The sequence below is a fragment of the Callospermophilus lateralis genome, chromosome 2 (assembly GCF_048772815.1).
Source record: "Callospermophilus lateralis isolate mCalLat2 chromosome 2, mCalLat2.hap1, whole genome shotgun sequence".
Classification (NCBI taxonomy): Eukaryota; Metazoa; Chordata; class Mammalia; order Rodentia; family Sciuridae; genus Callospermophilus; species Callospermophilus lateralis.
In genome coordinates, this window is record NC_135306.1 from 167,070,023 (window position 1) to 167,084,995 (window position 14,973).

At 36.3% G+C, this 14,973-nt stretch overlaps 1 protein-coding gene across 1 annotated transcript in view; it reads left to right on the top strand.

The window, feature by feature from the left end:
* The window catches only part of Gtf2h1 (general transcription factor IIH subunit 1), a 35,884-nt gene that overhangs the window by 18,712 nt on the left and 2,199 nt on the right, over positions 1-14,973 (top strand). Inside the window, exons 8-14 of the mRNA XM_076846971.2 lie at positions 4,429-4,556; positions 4,668-4,755; positions 6,384-6,472; positions 6,787-6,904; positions 10,457-10,547; positions 10,827-10,942; positions 13,004-13,096. Coding sequence (XP_076703086.1) covers positions 4,429-4,556; positions 4,668-4,755; positions 6,384-6,472; positions 6,787-6,904; positions 10,457-10,547; positions 10,827-10,942; positions 13,004-13,096 — 723 coding nt within the window. The remainder of the gene's footprint in view (positions 1-4,428; positions 4,557-4,667; positions 4,756-6,383; positions 6,473-6,786; positions 6,905-10,456; positions 10,548-10,826; positions 10,943-13,003; positions 13,097-14,973) is intronic.

The following is a 14,973-nucleotide window of genomic DNA, read 5'->3' on the forward strand; positions in this document are numbered from 1 at the left end:
GCCCAAGAACTTGCCTTCTTCAGTTATTCCCGTAATTCTGTTTTTCTTTCTTATTATTCTTCTGCCTTATTTTCTGCTGACTACATAAACATACTGACACACATCCCTTTATTTTCTCCTTTCTAACTTTTCCCTTTATTTTAGTACATGTACCCAGTTAAGGAAAAACAGTGTTAAAATTTTGTGCTACAATCTGATTTCACATTAACAGAAAATAATCTTTGGTGCTCACGTGAGTCATTTCCTTGATATTCAATCATTTTTCTTGGTAGTTCTCCAAACTCAGTTATTTCCTTGGTGAATTTCAGCATATTACAAACATATCCCGCTTTGATTCATCCTGAGCTTTAAAGATGCAGGTTGTTAATAAAAATAATTGCATTTTGTACATGCACTTCGTAACTTTTTTACCTCTCTAATTATCCATGTTAATACCATAGTTGTTAAAAAAAAAAAAAAACAAAAACATAGGCTTTAAAACCAAACTACTTAACTTAATGCTGATATTTTTTAACATTTCTGAATTCAATTATTTTTGGTTTTTTGCTTTTTTCAATAAAATGAAACTAATTGTACTGGCCTTATAGGATCATTTTAAGAGTTAAAAGAAGGAGCTAAGAGTGTGGCTTAGTGGTAGAGTACAAGCTTTAACCCTGGGTTCAGTCTCCAGAATCTACCCACTCCCAGTAAAAGTTAATAGAACTGGTATGTGGTAAGTGCTCAATAAGAAATGGGTGTTATTTTTATTATTGTCCACATTTTTAAATGCCTTCAGAGTATTCTGTTGTATTGGTATGGCTATTTCAACATCTGCATAACCAATTTTTTTTTTTTTTTTTTGTGGTTCTGGGGATTTGAACTCAGGAACTCATGCCAGGCAGGCACTCTGCCGCTGAGCTATATCCCCAGCCCCTAACCAATCTCTTTAATAGAAACAATCATTGATTCTATTTTTCCTTTAAGTATCTTTATTTTATTTATTTTTAAGTGGTGCTGAGGATCGAACCCAGGGCCTCACACGCGCTAGGCGAGTACTCTACTGCTGAGCCACAAGCCCAACCCCTCTATCAACTTATAATTGTTTTAACTGTCATAGGATATTATCAAGCCTCTTTCTGAACAAATTCTGTTTCATTGCTTTAAATACTAATTACATAATGACAAATCCCAAGTATCCCTGATCTAACTGAAAAGCACCAAAATCTTATATAAAGTTACCTGCCTGATATCTCCACTTTTATATTTTACATACATTTTATCTTACCATGTCCAAAATGGAACTTGTGATTCCCATCCTGATAAACTTTATTTCTTCTGGCTTTTCCGTATCCCAGTAAAAACCATTATTAACATTTGCTCAGGCCAAGGAAGAAAACAAAAAAAACCTGGGAGTGTCTTTGATTCCTCCCCTTGGTTCACATCAAACTATTCAGTTCATCAGCAGGTCCTCTGGTTTGATTGCTTGTTTAGTTTTCTATTGAATCGTCCTGTTTGTACTTTTGGCCCATATAGTCCATTCTCCTCTAGTAGGAAGAGGTATAAATCAGATCTTGGTGCTCTCCTGGTGTGAAGCTCTTCAATGCCTTCTTATTGAACTTAGAATAAAAATCAGAACTCCTAGTCAGGCATAGTGACACCCACCTGTAATTCCAGCAACTTGAGAAGCTGAAGAAGTACGATCTCAAGTCTTAGTAACGTAGCAAGACCCAGAATAAGAAATATAAAGTGCTAGGGGTGAAATTCAATGGTAGAGTTCCTCTGGGTTCAATTCCCAGTTAATCCCTACACACACACACACACACACAGAGCCCTCCCATAAGGCTCTGCTTCATTTGGCCCCTATCTACTTCTACCTCAGCTTTGGCCTCTGCCACTCACTCAAGCCCCAGATACAATGACCTCATTTTGGTTCCACACCAAGTTTTCTCCGTCTCTGGACCCTTTACACTTACTGGTTTTTTGCCTGCTCTTCCCCTAACTATTTTTTACCCATCTGTTCTAATGTCACCCTATCTAAAGTAACTCTCCCCAATTCATTCTATCATGTTACCTCTCTGTTTTATTCCTGTTAATTTGTTACTTCCAAAAAGCATCTTATTTTGCTTGATAACTACTAGTCGTTTTCTCAATAGAGTATGTTCCATGAAGCTGACACAAATGGTATATATGAAGAACATAGTAATTATTGAATCAATGCAGAAATCACATAGGAAGCCTTCTATTATCTCTCTGGAACATTTTTCTTTTTCCTGTTAATTGTTGGGGGTTGATTGAATGTAGGGCCTTGTGCATACTGAGCATGCATTTCTTGTTTTTTGTTTTGTTTTTTTTTTTTTTGCAGTGCTTGTATGGAACCCAGAGCTTTGTGCATACTAGGCATGTGTTCTGCCACTGAGCTGCACTACCAGTCCCTAAACAGACTTTTTTGTAGTGCTGGGGATTGAACTCAGGGTCTTGTGCATGCAAGGCAAGCACTCTACCAACTGAGCTATATCCTCAACCCACTGGGCATGCATTTCTTTAGCCTTATGTCTCAGCAATTCTTGACTCACCTTTCATTATAGGTATACTGAATTACATATAAACTCATGACATAATATATATTACTTTTCTTTTATATTTTTGTTTAGGCGGCTTTGTTTCTGCAAAATGTTGCCACCACCCATGTCTGTGTAGCAAGCACCTGTTTATCCTATGGTGCTTCTTGAAGCTTTTTTCAAAGCTCTTCTCCATAAGATTAACCACTTCCTCTCTCGTAGGTAACTCTTACCCACATATACTTGCTTATAGCCCAACTTCCTGCTAACTAGTATTTAAGTTCCTGTGGCACATGGTCTTACTAGTTTATCAAATAATTACTAAATTCTTCATATATGCCATGTGCTGGAGATAGCCCAGTAAACAAAAATAAAGTCAGCCTCATGGAACATACATTCTACAAAGAGTGACTGGCAGGTATGACGGAAAATAAGATTTTTTAAAAAAAATATTACAAATGTTATGAAGAAAACAGGCACAGTGCCTGTAATCCCAACGACTCAGCAGAAGAATCATGAATTTTAGGCCCTAAGCAACTTGGTGGGACCCCTTTGCTAGGAACAAAGATGAGTGGGAAAGCACCCCTGGTTTCAGTCCGCAGTACTAAGAAAGAAGGGAAGGGAAGGAAGAAAGGGAGAAAAAGGACAATATGATGGAATGACTGGTTTGTGGAGAGCTACTTTAGTTAGGGAAAGTCTAACTAAACAAGTGACCTTAGAACAGATGTCTAATTATCAAGACCTAGCATATGACATGTATTCAATCATTTTTTGAAAATATTATGTAATTCTTCAATATCACATTTTATAGAGCTTAGAAAAGTTGGTTACTCTACCTAGAATAATGTCTGGGAAAATTAATAAAGCCAGAATTTTATTTATATATACAAATATCTTAGTTGGACACAATAGCTTTATTTTATTTATTCATATGTGGTGCTGAGGATCGAACCTAGGGCTTTTCATGTGCTAGGCGCGCGCTCTACCACTGAGCCACAACCCCAGCCCATAAAGCCAGAATTTAAATTTCTGTCTGACTTCATAGTCTGTGTTTTTCTCTCATTCTGTTGTGTTACTTCATTTACTATTTAACTATATCAAAAATTCTTGAGCCATACACGCTGGTACATGCCTGTAATCCCAGCAGCTCGGGAGACTGAGGCAGGAGGATCGCAAGTTCAAAGCCAGCCTTAGCAAAAGCGAGGCATTAAGCAGCTCATTGAGACCCTGTCTCTAAATAACATACAAAATAGGGCTGGGGATGATGCTTAGTGGTCAAGTGCCCCTGAGTTCAGTTCCCAGTATCCCCCAAAAAAAGAAAAAAAAATTATCTTTTGTGTTTTTGGACAGGGGTACCAGGGATTGAACCCAAGGGTGCTTTGCCACTGAGCCACATCCCCGACCCTTTTAATTTTGTATTTTGAAACAGGGTCTCACTAAGTTGCTTACGGTCTTATTAAGTTGATGAGGCTGACCTCAAACTTGCAATTCTCCTGTCTCTGCTTCACGAGTTACTGGGATTACAGGCATATGCCACCATGCCCAGCAAGAATTGCTTTTTAAAAAAAATACAAAGGCTTTTGATATATAGCTCAGTGGTAGAGCATTTTCCTAACTGGATTGAAGGCCTGGATTCCATCCCCAGCATCTTCAGAAAAAAATGCAGAGTTGAAGATTAAGAGGGGGTTTTGTAAAAAGCTAAAAGGAGTTAATGATATTTTCTATGTGTGTAATGTCACTTATTTTTTAATGTTTACCTGTGGCTATTTAAAGTTCATGAGAATGCATTATTCTATAATCCAGCACATTTTTCGACTAAGCTTGTCTTTTTCCTATTAGATGAGATCAGAATCTTATTTTGATTTTTAATATACTAAATTGTTTTTCATAGGGCTATGGCATTTCCTCTGTGCCATCTACTTCCAATTCTAAATCCATCAAGGAGAATAGTAATGCTGCCATCATCAAGAGGTTTAACCATCACAGTGCCATGGTTCTGGCAGCAGGTCTCAGGAAACAGTTAAGTATACCTTCAAAGGTGCACTTACTGGGCTTCTCAGGATATCCAGTTTGTGGTAGATATTTCTACTTATATTTTTTTACATTAATGTTTTTCCCCTTTGTTTTAAGAGAAGCACAAAATGAACAAAATGGTGAGCCGAGCAGCATGGATCGAAATTCTGGAGATGCAGACAGCTTTCAGCCAGCAGTCAAAAGGGTACGGACAAAAAATTGGGGCCACTTAGGGATTGGGTTTCTCCAGATATAAAGTATCTGGGAGGAGTACTTCATGTTGCTTATTACATATGACTTTCTCTGATCAAGACATTGTTTGCCTTTGAGCGTGGAACATTTTAAAGCTCCTCAGCTTTGGCTCTGTAGCCAACTTTTCCTTGAGTCAAATCTATTACTATTTTTATTGAGGTTTTATTCCCTTTCCATAAATACAAATACTCTATTTAATGTGTACATTTTATTCTATTTACCTGGAAAGAGTATTCAACAAAGGAAATTTAAATTTTAAAAAGTTCACACATAGGATTTTAAAAAGTGAATTGGCCTTCCTGTTAAACCTAGCATTTTAGAGCTGGAAATGTCTTCTCATTAAATATTCAAGAAGTCATTTGGGAGTATGGGGACTATGGAAAGAGTTGGCTACTTATTTCTTTTCTGCAACTTCATTAAGCTACTCTCTCTGTGTTTTTTAAGCCCTAATTATAAAAATAAATTATATAAAGCTTTCTTAAGAGAGCAATCGGGTGCCAGGCAGAGTGGCACATGTCTGTAGTCCCAGAAACTTAGGAGACAGGCAAAAGGATTACATGTTTAAAGCCAGCCTCAGAAATTTTGCAAGGCCCCAGGCAAGTTTTATTTTTTCAAAGTAAAAATTTAAACAAGTGCTGGGGATGTGGCTTAGTGGTTAAGTGCCCCTGGGTTCAATCCCTGGTACCAAAAAGAGAGAGAGCAATCAGGCAGTATGTAAAATTTTTTTTAAACTTTATGCTCTCAATTTCACTCTGGACTTTTTTTTTTAAGGAAATGATGTGTGCAAAGATTTAGATATATTCGTTACAGTGAGACAGTAACAACATCCTAACATTTGTAATACATCCAATACAGTGGAGATTGATACAACCATTATTGACTTTAAAAGTATTAATAGGTCAGTGGTAGAGTGCTTGCACAGCATGCATGAGTTATTGGGTTCAATCCCTAGCACTAAAGAATAAAATTTTAAAGAATAATAATTGGGGTTTGGGCTGGGGCTCAGTGGCAGAGTGTTTGCTATTTTCAGTTTGCAAAGTATGACTAGATAATTCATTTGGGGGAAACATGATAAAAGACCACCTTCATATGCCAGATTGGCAAAAATTAAAAATTTTTAATACTTAGTACCATCAGAGTGTAGAAAAATAGGTACTTTTTGTAATTGATTGATCAGAAATTGGTTCAACCATTTATAAGACAGTAATCACTAGGAAGTAAAGTTCATATCGGATGATTTCATTTTTTTACCTTCCACACGGTTTTATCTTTTCAGTCATGTTCATTACTTGTGTAAGAGAAGGTTACTGCTGGACACAGTGGCGCAAGCCTGTAATCCTAGTAGCTCAGGAGGCTGAGACAAGAAGATCGAAAATTCAAAGCCAGCCTGAGCAAAAGCAAGTCACTAAGCAACTCATGGAGACCCTGTCTCTAAATAAAATACAAAATAGGGCTGGGGATGTGGCTCAGTGGTTGAGTGCCCCTGAGTGCAATTCCCGGTAATCCCCCCACACCACCCTCAAAAAAAAAAAAGAAAGAAACTTATTAACAAAGTAAAAAAGACTTTGTTAATAATTATAGGCGAAGTTACAAGAATCCATTGAATATGAAGACTTGGGAAAAAATAATTCCATAAAAACGATTGCACTAAACCTCAAGAAGTCAGATAGGTAAGTAAGTCAGTTTATTACCATTAAAGTATAGTATCTTTTTAGTCTTTAAATTTACTCTGTTGCCTGGTACAGTGGCATACACCTGTAATCCCAGCTATTTGGGAGGCTCAGGCAAGAGGAACCAAAGTGAGATCCTGTCTCTAACTAAAATACAAAATAGGGCTGAGGATGTGGCTCAGTGGCCGAGTGCCCTTGAGTTCAATCCCTGCTACCCAAAAAGGCAGGGCCGGGGCTGGGGAGTGGGGGTTGAAAGACAGAAATAGAGTACTTTTACTATGTATGACTGGTTTCTTCTTCTGTGCTATCTTCAGGTATTATCATGGTCCAACTCCAATTCAGTCACTACAGTATGCAACGAGTCAGGACATTATTAATTCTTTTCAAAGTATTAGACAAGAAATGGAAGCTTACACACCCAAATTAACTCAGGTAGGTGACTTATATTGTGTAGTTCCCATACTTACTTCCTCGATTTATGAGCACAGCCAGCTTGAAGTATATAACTAATATTTTAATTGGGTTTAGAGACCTATCCCTGAAAAATAATTTTTTTAAAAAAAAAAAAGGAGGTAGAGAAAAGGTATTTGGCATATTTAGGAAGCAACTGAAGGTAATGAAAAACAATGAATTTTGTGATTGCTAAGTTTTTATTTCCACATACTCGGTCGGTTTTATTAGGGAAATTGCCAAATTATTTTTGAGCTTCATTCTCTGGATAGTCTACATGACCTCAAACTCAAAATATGTAAAATAGAGATCATTATGTCTTCATTTTTCTCACCCTTCACACTTACAGTTAACTGGCAAGTTCTATCAGTTCTTTCAGTATTTCTTGATTCTGTCAATTTGGTTTAGGAAAACTATGTATTTTCCTCAACATTACTATAAATTCTTTTTGTTAAAAATTAGAAGAGTAATTACTAGGCACTAGTGGGTGGGAAAGGAGTGAGGGTAAAAGGGTGGATGAATAAAATATCACAGTGAATCCCATTAATTTGTACCATTAATATGTTAATAATTCTTTTAAAAGATCCTTTGTGGGGCTGGGGATGTGGCTCAAGTGATAGCCTGCTTGCCTGGCTTGCGTGCTCGCCTGGCATGCGTATGGCCTGGGTTCGATTCTCGGCACCGCATACAAATAAAGATGTTGTGTCTGCCGAGAGCTGGAGAATGAATATTAAGGGATTCTCTCTCTCTCTCTCTCTCTCTCTCTGTCTCTCCTCTCTCACTCTCTCTTTAAAAAAAAAAAAAAAAAAAAAAAAAAAGATCCTTTGTACTTTGGCCCTAACCCACTTCTCCAATTCCATCTTCAGCCAGTCTTCACTCCCTCTACACACAACTTGAGTTCTTTATCACTCTAAAATATCCAGACTCTTTTGATCACATCATCGTGCTTCCTGTGCTTTTCCTTATGCTTTATATCATCTTAGAATGCCCAAAGACTTGGTTCTGCCCCATAGAAACTAATAGTGTTTGTTTAAGAATCAGCTCAGATTTTATTGCTTCTGTAAAGCAGTCTTTGACATGTACAGAGAGGAATTGACTTTTCTGTTTTCGAAGGCACTAAGGCATCTAGTATAGACCTATTGTGGATTTTTTTAAAGTAAATTAACAATGTAATCTCCCTTTACTGCTAGGTGTTTCAATGTATGTTTCCAAAAAGCCAAGCCATTGTTTTAAATAACACAGTACAGTTATAGAATTAATAGTTAACATTGTTGGCTGAGGATATAACTCAGTGGTAGAACACTTGCCTACTACCATGCACAAGGTCCTGGGTTCAGTCCCCAGCATTGCTAAATAAATAGATAAACATTGATAAACTATTATTATCTGTCCTAACAGGTCTTAATAAAAATGGACTGGGGATATGGCTCAAGCAATAACGCGCTCGCCTGGCATGCGTGGGGCGCTGGGTTCGATCCTCAGCACCACATAAAAAATAAAAAAATAAAGATGTTGTGTCCACCAAAAAAATAATAATAATAATAAAATCACACCAATTATATCACTAGAGTTATTTTATTTGTTTTTTTATTTTATTTTGATCTAGCAGCCAAACCTGGTTCATGAGGTATATTTGGTTCTCTTGTCTCTTTAATCTCAACTTTAAGTTGGAACAGTTTTTCAGTCTTCCTTGTCTTTCATGACCTTGACATTTAAGGAGTATAGGCCAGTATTTTGTGGGATATCCTCAATTTAAGTTTCTCTAATGTTTCTTCATGATACACATTTTTTGACGCTAATACTACAGAAATGATGTTGTGTCCTCAGTGCATCATATCAGAATTCACATGTTCTAACTTTTATTTTATATATATATATATATATATATATAATTTGTGATAAACATTTATTTTTTTATTTATGCTGCTGAGTATCAAACCCAGTGCCTCACTTGTGCTAGGCAAATGTTCTACCACTGAGCAACCTTATAATATTAACTCTGATCATTTAAGGTAGTATCTGCTGGTTTCTCCACCAATTTTTTTTCCTTTTGTAATTAATACATCTTGTATTTTTTAATCTAATCCATACACATGGATTTCTACATGTAAAAACTCCATTGCAAAATTTTAGACACAGAAACCCTGATTTGAGTTTTTCCACAAATGATTTGTTCTTTCCTAGAGCCACAGTCACTGGCACTTGTTAGGCACTCATTGAATAATAGATTAATTATGTCCCTAAATGTTAATACTGACACCATGGGGAATATATTTTCTCCCCCTTGGCTTTGTTTATTCACTTTTTTCAAAATAAAAAGGGGTTAGGGATGTAGCTCAGGGGTAGAACACTTGCCAAGCATTTGCGAAGCCCTAAGTTCTATCCTCACCAATGTAAAAAAGAAAGAAAATTAAAAACAAATGATAAATTTTCTATTATCTTTCTTCCCCATCCCCACCTCCAGCACTTATCAAGGATACATGTTAACATATTTGGGGGGCAGGCCCCGGTTTTGTTTTGTTCTGATGATGGAGAGCCTCATGCATAGCAGGTATGCTCTCTACCATCAAGCTGCATTCCCATACTCCTTTGAATGTTTTACTTGACCTGTTTGCTTTCCATAAACTCAATTTTACCTACAATGGTAAAGAGTTGAATTGAATTAGTGCTTCTGAAAGGGCTTAACTAGGCAAAAGCTAGTGAGTTTCTAGTTCCTATGGACTTGCCAATTACAGTAGTTCCTCCTTAGCCACAGGATGCCTTCCAAGTCCCCCAGTGGATTCCAGAAGTTGTGCATAGTGCCTTTAATATAATGCTTTTTCTATCTTAACTAAGCACTTACCAAACACTGTGGTCATAAGTTTTGCAGCTTGAGGTATAGAAGCAAAACTAGCGTGAATTTTTTTCCTTCATAATTCATAGATTTGTTTTTATCATAGATCTTAGTAATCTCAGTATATATATATTTTTCCATAAATCCAGAACTTTCACCTTGTCATTTAAAGGAAGCATTTTCTGACTTCTCTTTTGGCATGTCTAAATTGCAAACATTACTATTTTTGCATGTGGGGCCATTATTAAGTAAAATAGCAGTTAGACAAGTCCAAAAGTTCCGCAACAGTAGGTCTGGTAACCTAGATGGCTACTAATTAATAACAGGCAGATAGTATATACAGCAAGGATGTACTGGATGATTCACGTTTTAGGCTATACAGAGCAAGATTTCATTATGTTGCTCGGAACTGTGCACAATATAAAACTAAAGTTATTACTGGTTTTCCATTTAATATTTTCATCCCATAGTTGACTACAGGTAAATAAAACCAGGGAAAATAAAACTACTAATAAGGGAAAACTGTATTTCTAGAAAACAGGTTTTTCTGTTTCTACACAAACCATTTCTGGCCTCAAGGGAAATAATTTTCTCTAGCTGCTGAATTTTATAGAAATAAACACTTGACCTTCTGGTATAAAATGGAAATGTTAATTCGGCAAAAAGACAGAAAATCAGTTTCTATGTCTCCTTTCTTTCAGGTTCTCTCAAGTAGTGCTGCTAGTAGTACCATCACAGCACTGTCACCTGGAGGAGCACTTATGCAGGGAGGGACACAGCAAGCCATAAACCGTATGTGCTGGGCCACTTTTTGCTATACCTTTGCTTAAATAAGCTCTAAAGAACAAGACCAGGGGAGTGCTAAAGTTAATTGTTTTTTCACTGGGACACTTCTGGGATCTTTGCTGATTGGTGTGTGGTACTGGGAAGTGAATCTAGTGCCTCATGCATGCTAAGCTTGTTCTCTGCCACTGAACTACACACCACTATTGCCTTGAGTGATCATTTTTTCAAAGACTATACATGTGTGAAAATAACTTTTGTCCTGTGGACCTCTTCCTTCTCTTGCAGAGATGGTGCCAAATGATATTCAGTCTGAATTGAAACATTTGTATGTGGCTGTTGGAGAACTTCTGCGGCATTTTTGGTCCTGTTTTCCTGTTAATACACCATTCCTAGAAGAAAAGGTTGGAATCAATTTTAAACATAGCTAGTTATTATGTAGTGAATTCATGAGATACTATTTTGAAATTGGAAAATTTTATTATTTACCATTTGCCAGACGGTGGTAAAATTATTTTGCATATGTTATGTGATTTATTCCTCACTGTGTCTTTATATTTTTGGTTTTACCCATTTCGTAGATTAGGAATCTCAGATCTAGATCAGTTCTATATTTATGATCATATAATTTTAAACTTAAACATAACTCCATGCCATAATAAATAATGGAAGAACAGTGGCCCAAAACAAATAATATGTGTAAAATTACTTATTTGATACATTTTCATTGATAGTAAAATCCAAAATGAGAACTAACAACAAATATAGCCTTTTTTTTCCCCCTTTCTGTACTGGGAATTGAATCCAGTGCTTCACACATGCTAGGCAAGTGCTCTGTCACTGAGCTACATCCCCAAACCAGCATTAAGTATTTAACACCAAAATCCTTTTAGTCAAGTAAAGGACAGTTGACAAACGAGAAAATATTTATAGCTTTAATAATAGCTTTCCTTATATAGTTTGCTCTTTAAACATTTGTTAAGGATAAGAAGTTGGGAGTACAGTTCAGTGGTAGAGCATGTACTTCTAGCCTGCTGGAGGCCCTGAGTTCAGTCCCCAGCACCAAAAAAAACAAAAATCAGAAAATGAAAAAGATAAATATCTCAGTAAAAAGAACAGGCAAGGGGTGGAGGTATAGCTCAGTAATAGCATGTTTGCTTAGCATACTTGGACCCTAGTGCTGAGTGGTGGGGGTGGAGAACAATAGGCAGTCCAGGATAATCACATCTGTAACCCTAGGTACTCAGAAGACTGAGGCAGGAGAACTGCAAATTTGAGGCCAGCCTGAGCAATTTAGGGAAATCCTGTCTCATAGTAAAAAATAAGAAGGCTAGGGATGATAGTTTAATGGTAAAGTGCCCATTCAACCTCTATTTTTAAAAAATGGAAAAAAGAAAAAAAAAAACTTTTTTAAAAAATAAAAAAGAAGACGCAGCAGAGGCAACTCACTAAAAATTGCAGACAGCCAGTGAACTTAGGAAATTTCCAGATTCACTAATACTAAAATAAAGCAACAATGAAAGTTTTTTTTTCACCCACTAATTTGCAGAAGAATAAAATGATCATTGTTAGCCTACTTGCTAAGAGAAGGGACCTTTTTTTCCCACTTCCATAAGTTCTTTGACTCAACATTTAGAAATTTAACCTGTGGAAATAATAACGTGTATAAATATTTAACCACAGAAATGTTTCTCTGTTAGTAAGAAAGAAAAACTGGAAATGGCCTAAATATCTACCAGAAGGAGATTGGTTAAAGAAACACCTGGTATAACCAGGCACTGGCCCATGCCTGTAATCCCAGTGGCTCAGGACGCTGACACAGGAGGATTGTGTGTTCAAAGCCAGCCTCAGCAATTTAGCAAAACCCTGTCTCAAAATAAAATATAAAAAGGGTTGGGGATGTGGCTCAGATTTAATCACCCCAGGGTTCAATACCTGATACCAAATTAATTAATTAGAATTAAATAGGGTGGGGATGTGGCTCACCTGTTAAGTGCCCCTGGGTTCAATCCCTGGTACCAAAAAGAGAAACATCTGGTAGGTTCACACATTGAAATATTACACATGGGGCTGGGGATGTGGCTCAAGCGGTAGCGCGCTTGTCTGGCATGTGTGCGGCCCGGGTTCGATCCTCAGCACCACATACCAACAAAGATGTTGTGTCTGCCGATAACTAAAAATATAAATAAATATTTTTTTAAAAAAAAGAAATATTATACATCTATTTAAAATAGTGACTTAGATGAGTATTTACTGACTCAAAGATTCACATTAAGCCAAGTCAAATTTTGTAAGAGCATGTGCATTTTTTTATACATTTACACACAAAAGCAAAATATCTAGAAGACTATGAATTATGAACCAAAATATCAAAGATGACCGTGAGTAAGTAGTAGGATATAATTGATATATTTTTATGTTCTTTCAAGATTTCTTTGTAATTCATTGTTTTCTTATCTTTTTAGGTAGTGAAAATGAAAAGTAATTTGGAACGATTCCAAGTTACAAAGCTCTGCCCATTCCAAGAAAAAATTCGAAGACAGTATTTAAGCACAAATGTAAGGCACCAATCTGATTTTGGCCTAATTTTCTTTCTCTTTGTAGTAAACTAATGAGCTTTCTTTGCTATAAATAAGCAGATACTTTGTTCTTTTCTGTTGCTTAGTGTACTGTTTTTTAGTTGTAAAATGTCATTCATTCACAAGATTATATAAAATACATATACTCACCAATCAGGAAATGTACTGAGATATTACCATCATTCAGATATTCTGAGTGTATAAAGTAAAACATGGAGAAATGATTGTTAAAAATGCATGGTGAATTATGACCTCTCCATATTTTACTTTATACATTTGTATAAATGTGTATACATATGTATATATTCCTAAAAAATGTATATTACTAATTTGGAAAAACAAGCACACACAAGCCTAGCAACATAAGGAAAGGCAGAATTAGTACCAATAAACTGAACAGTTCTGATTGTTTATAGCAGGTAAAATGAATAAGTGAAAATGTCACTTTGTGCCGGGGATTTTTAGGATTGTCTTTTGTTTGTTTGTTTGTTTGTTTTTGCAGTGCTTCGGATTGAATGCAGGGCCTTATGTAGATGAAAGGCTATACCCAGCCCTTAGCATTGTTTTTAAAAGACCAGATTTCAACCACACAACATAATTTATGTGTAGTATACAATTCTTTCTGGAGATGACTTGTGAAGAATAATATATACAAACACAACACCTAGTATTTCAATAACTAGGGGTTGTGGCTCAGCAGTAGAGCGCACCTAGCACGTGTAGGGTACTGGGTTCGATCCTCAGCACCACATAAAAATAAGATAAAGGTATTGGGTCCAGCTACAACTAAAACGAACTATTTTTTAAAAATAAAATTAAAAAACTAGAGAATCAGAAAGGGAGTTTGTTTCTTATCTTTTTTAGGTAGTGAAAATGAAAAGTAATTTGGAATGATTCCAAGTTACAAAGCTCTGCCCATTCCAAGAAAAAATTTGAAGACAGTATTAAGCACAAATGTAAGGCTCCTATCTGATTTTGGCCTAATTTTCTTTCTCTTTGTAGTAAGTGTGCTTTCTTTGATGTAAATAAGCAGATACTTCGTTCTCTTTTTTTTTTTTTTTTTTTTTTTAAGAGAGAGAAAGAATATTATTTATTTTTTAGTTTTTTTTTTTTCCGGCGGACACAACATCTTTGTTTTGTATGTGGTGCTGAGGATCGAACCCGGGCCGCACGCATGCCAGGCGAGCGCGCCACCACTTGAGCCACATCCCCAGCCCCTACTTCGTTCTTTTCTGTAGCTGAAAAGCTTACAACTGAAAGCTTGTAAAACGGTTTTCAAGATAGGGCAGCCCAGTTAAAACTTGCACATTATTGTTTCTTTGGTTAATGAGCTGGGCATGATGGCACATGCCCTGTAATCCCAGCAACTCAGTAGGCTAATGCAGGAAGGTTGTAAGTTCAAGGCCACCCTCAGCAACTTAAGGAGACCCCATATCAAAAAATAAAAAGATAGCTCAGTGATAGAGCACAACTCTTTCAATCCCCAGTACCACAAAAAGAAAAAAAATAAATTAAAAACTGAAAAATCTTTATTATTTAAGACTTTTTCCAAGTGTTTATTCCTTAAGCATTCTAAGAGCATTTTCTCAAAATATAAAAATTGCATATTTATAATCATAAAAGAAGTTGGGAATGTCTCTCAACAGTAGGCCAAGCATTGCAAATAAGGTTTGAAGTCTTGTGCCTTCTTAGTTGATTATAATTGTTTGGAGCGCTATATTGAAAGGGGTTCTGAGAATATGTGTAGCCTTACAGAAGGATATGGTGTTCTTCAAATTGGTATTGTTCCCTATCAAGTAGAATAACTGATTTTTATAGTTTCCAGACAGCCAGATACCATAACCTTGCCAATCATA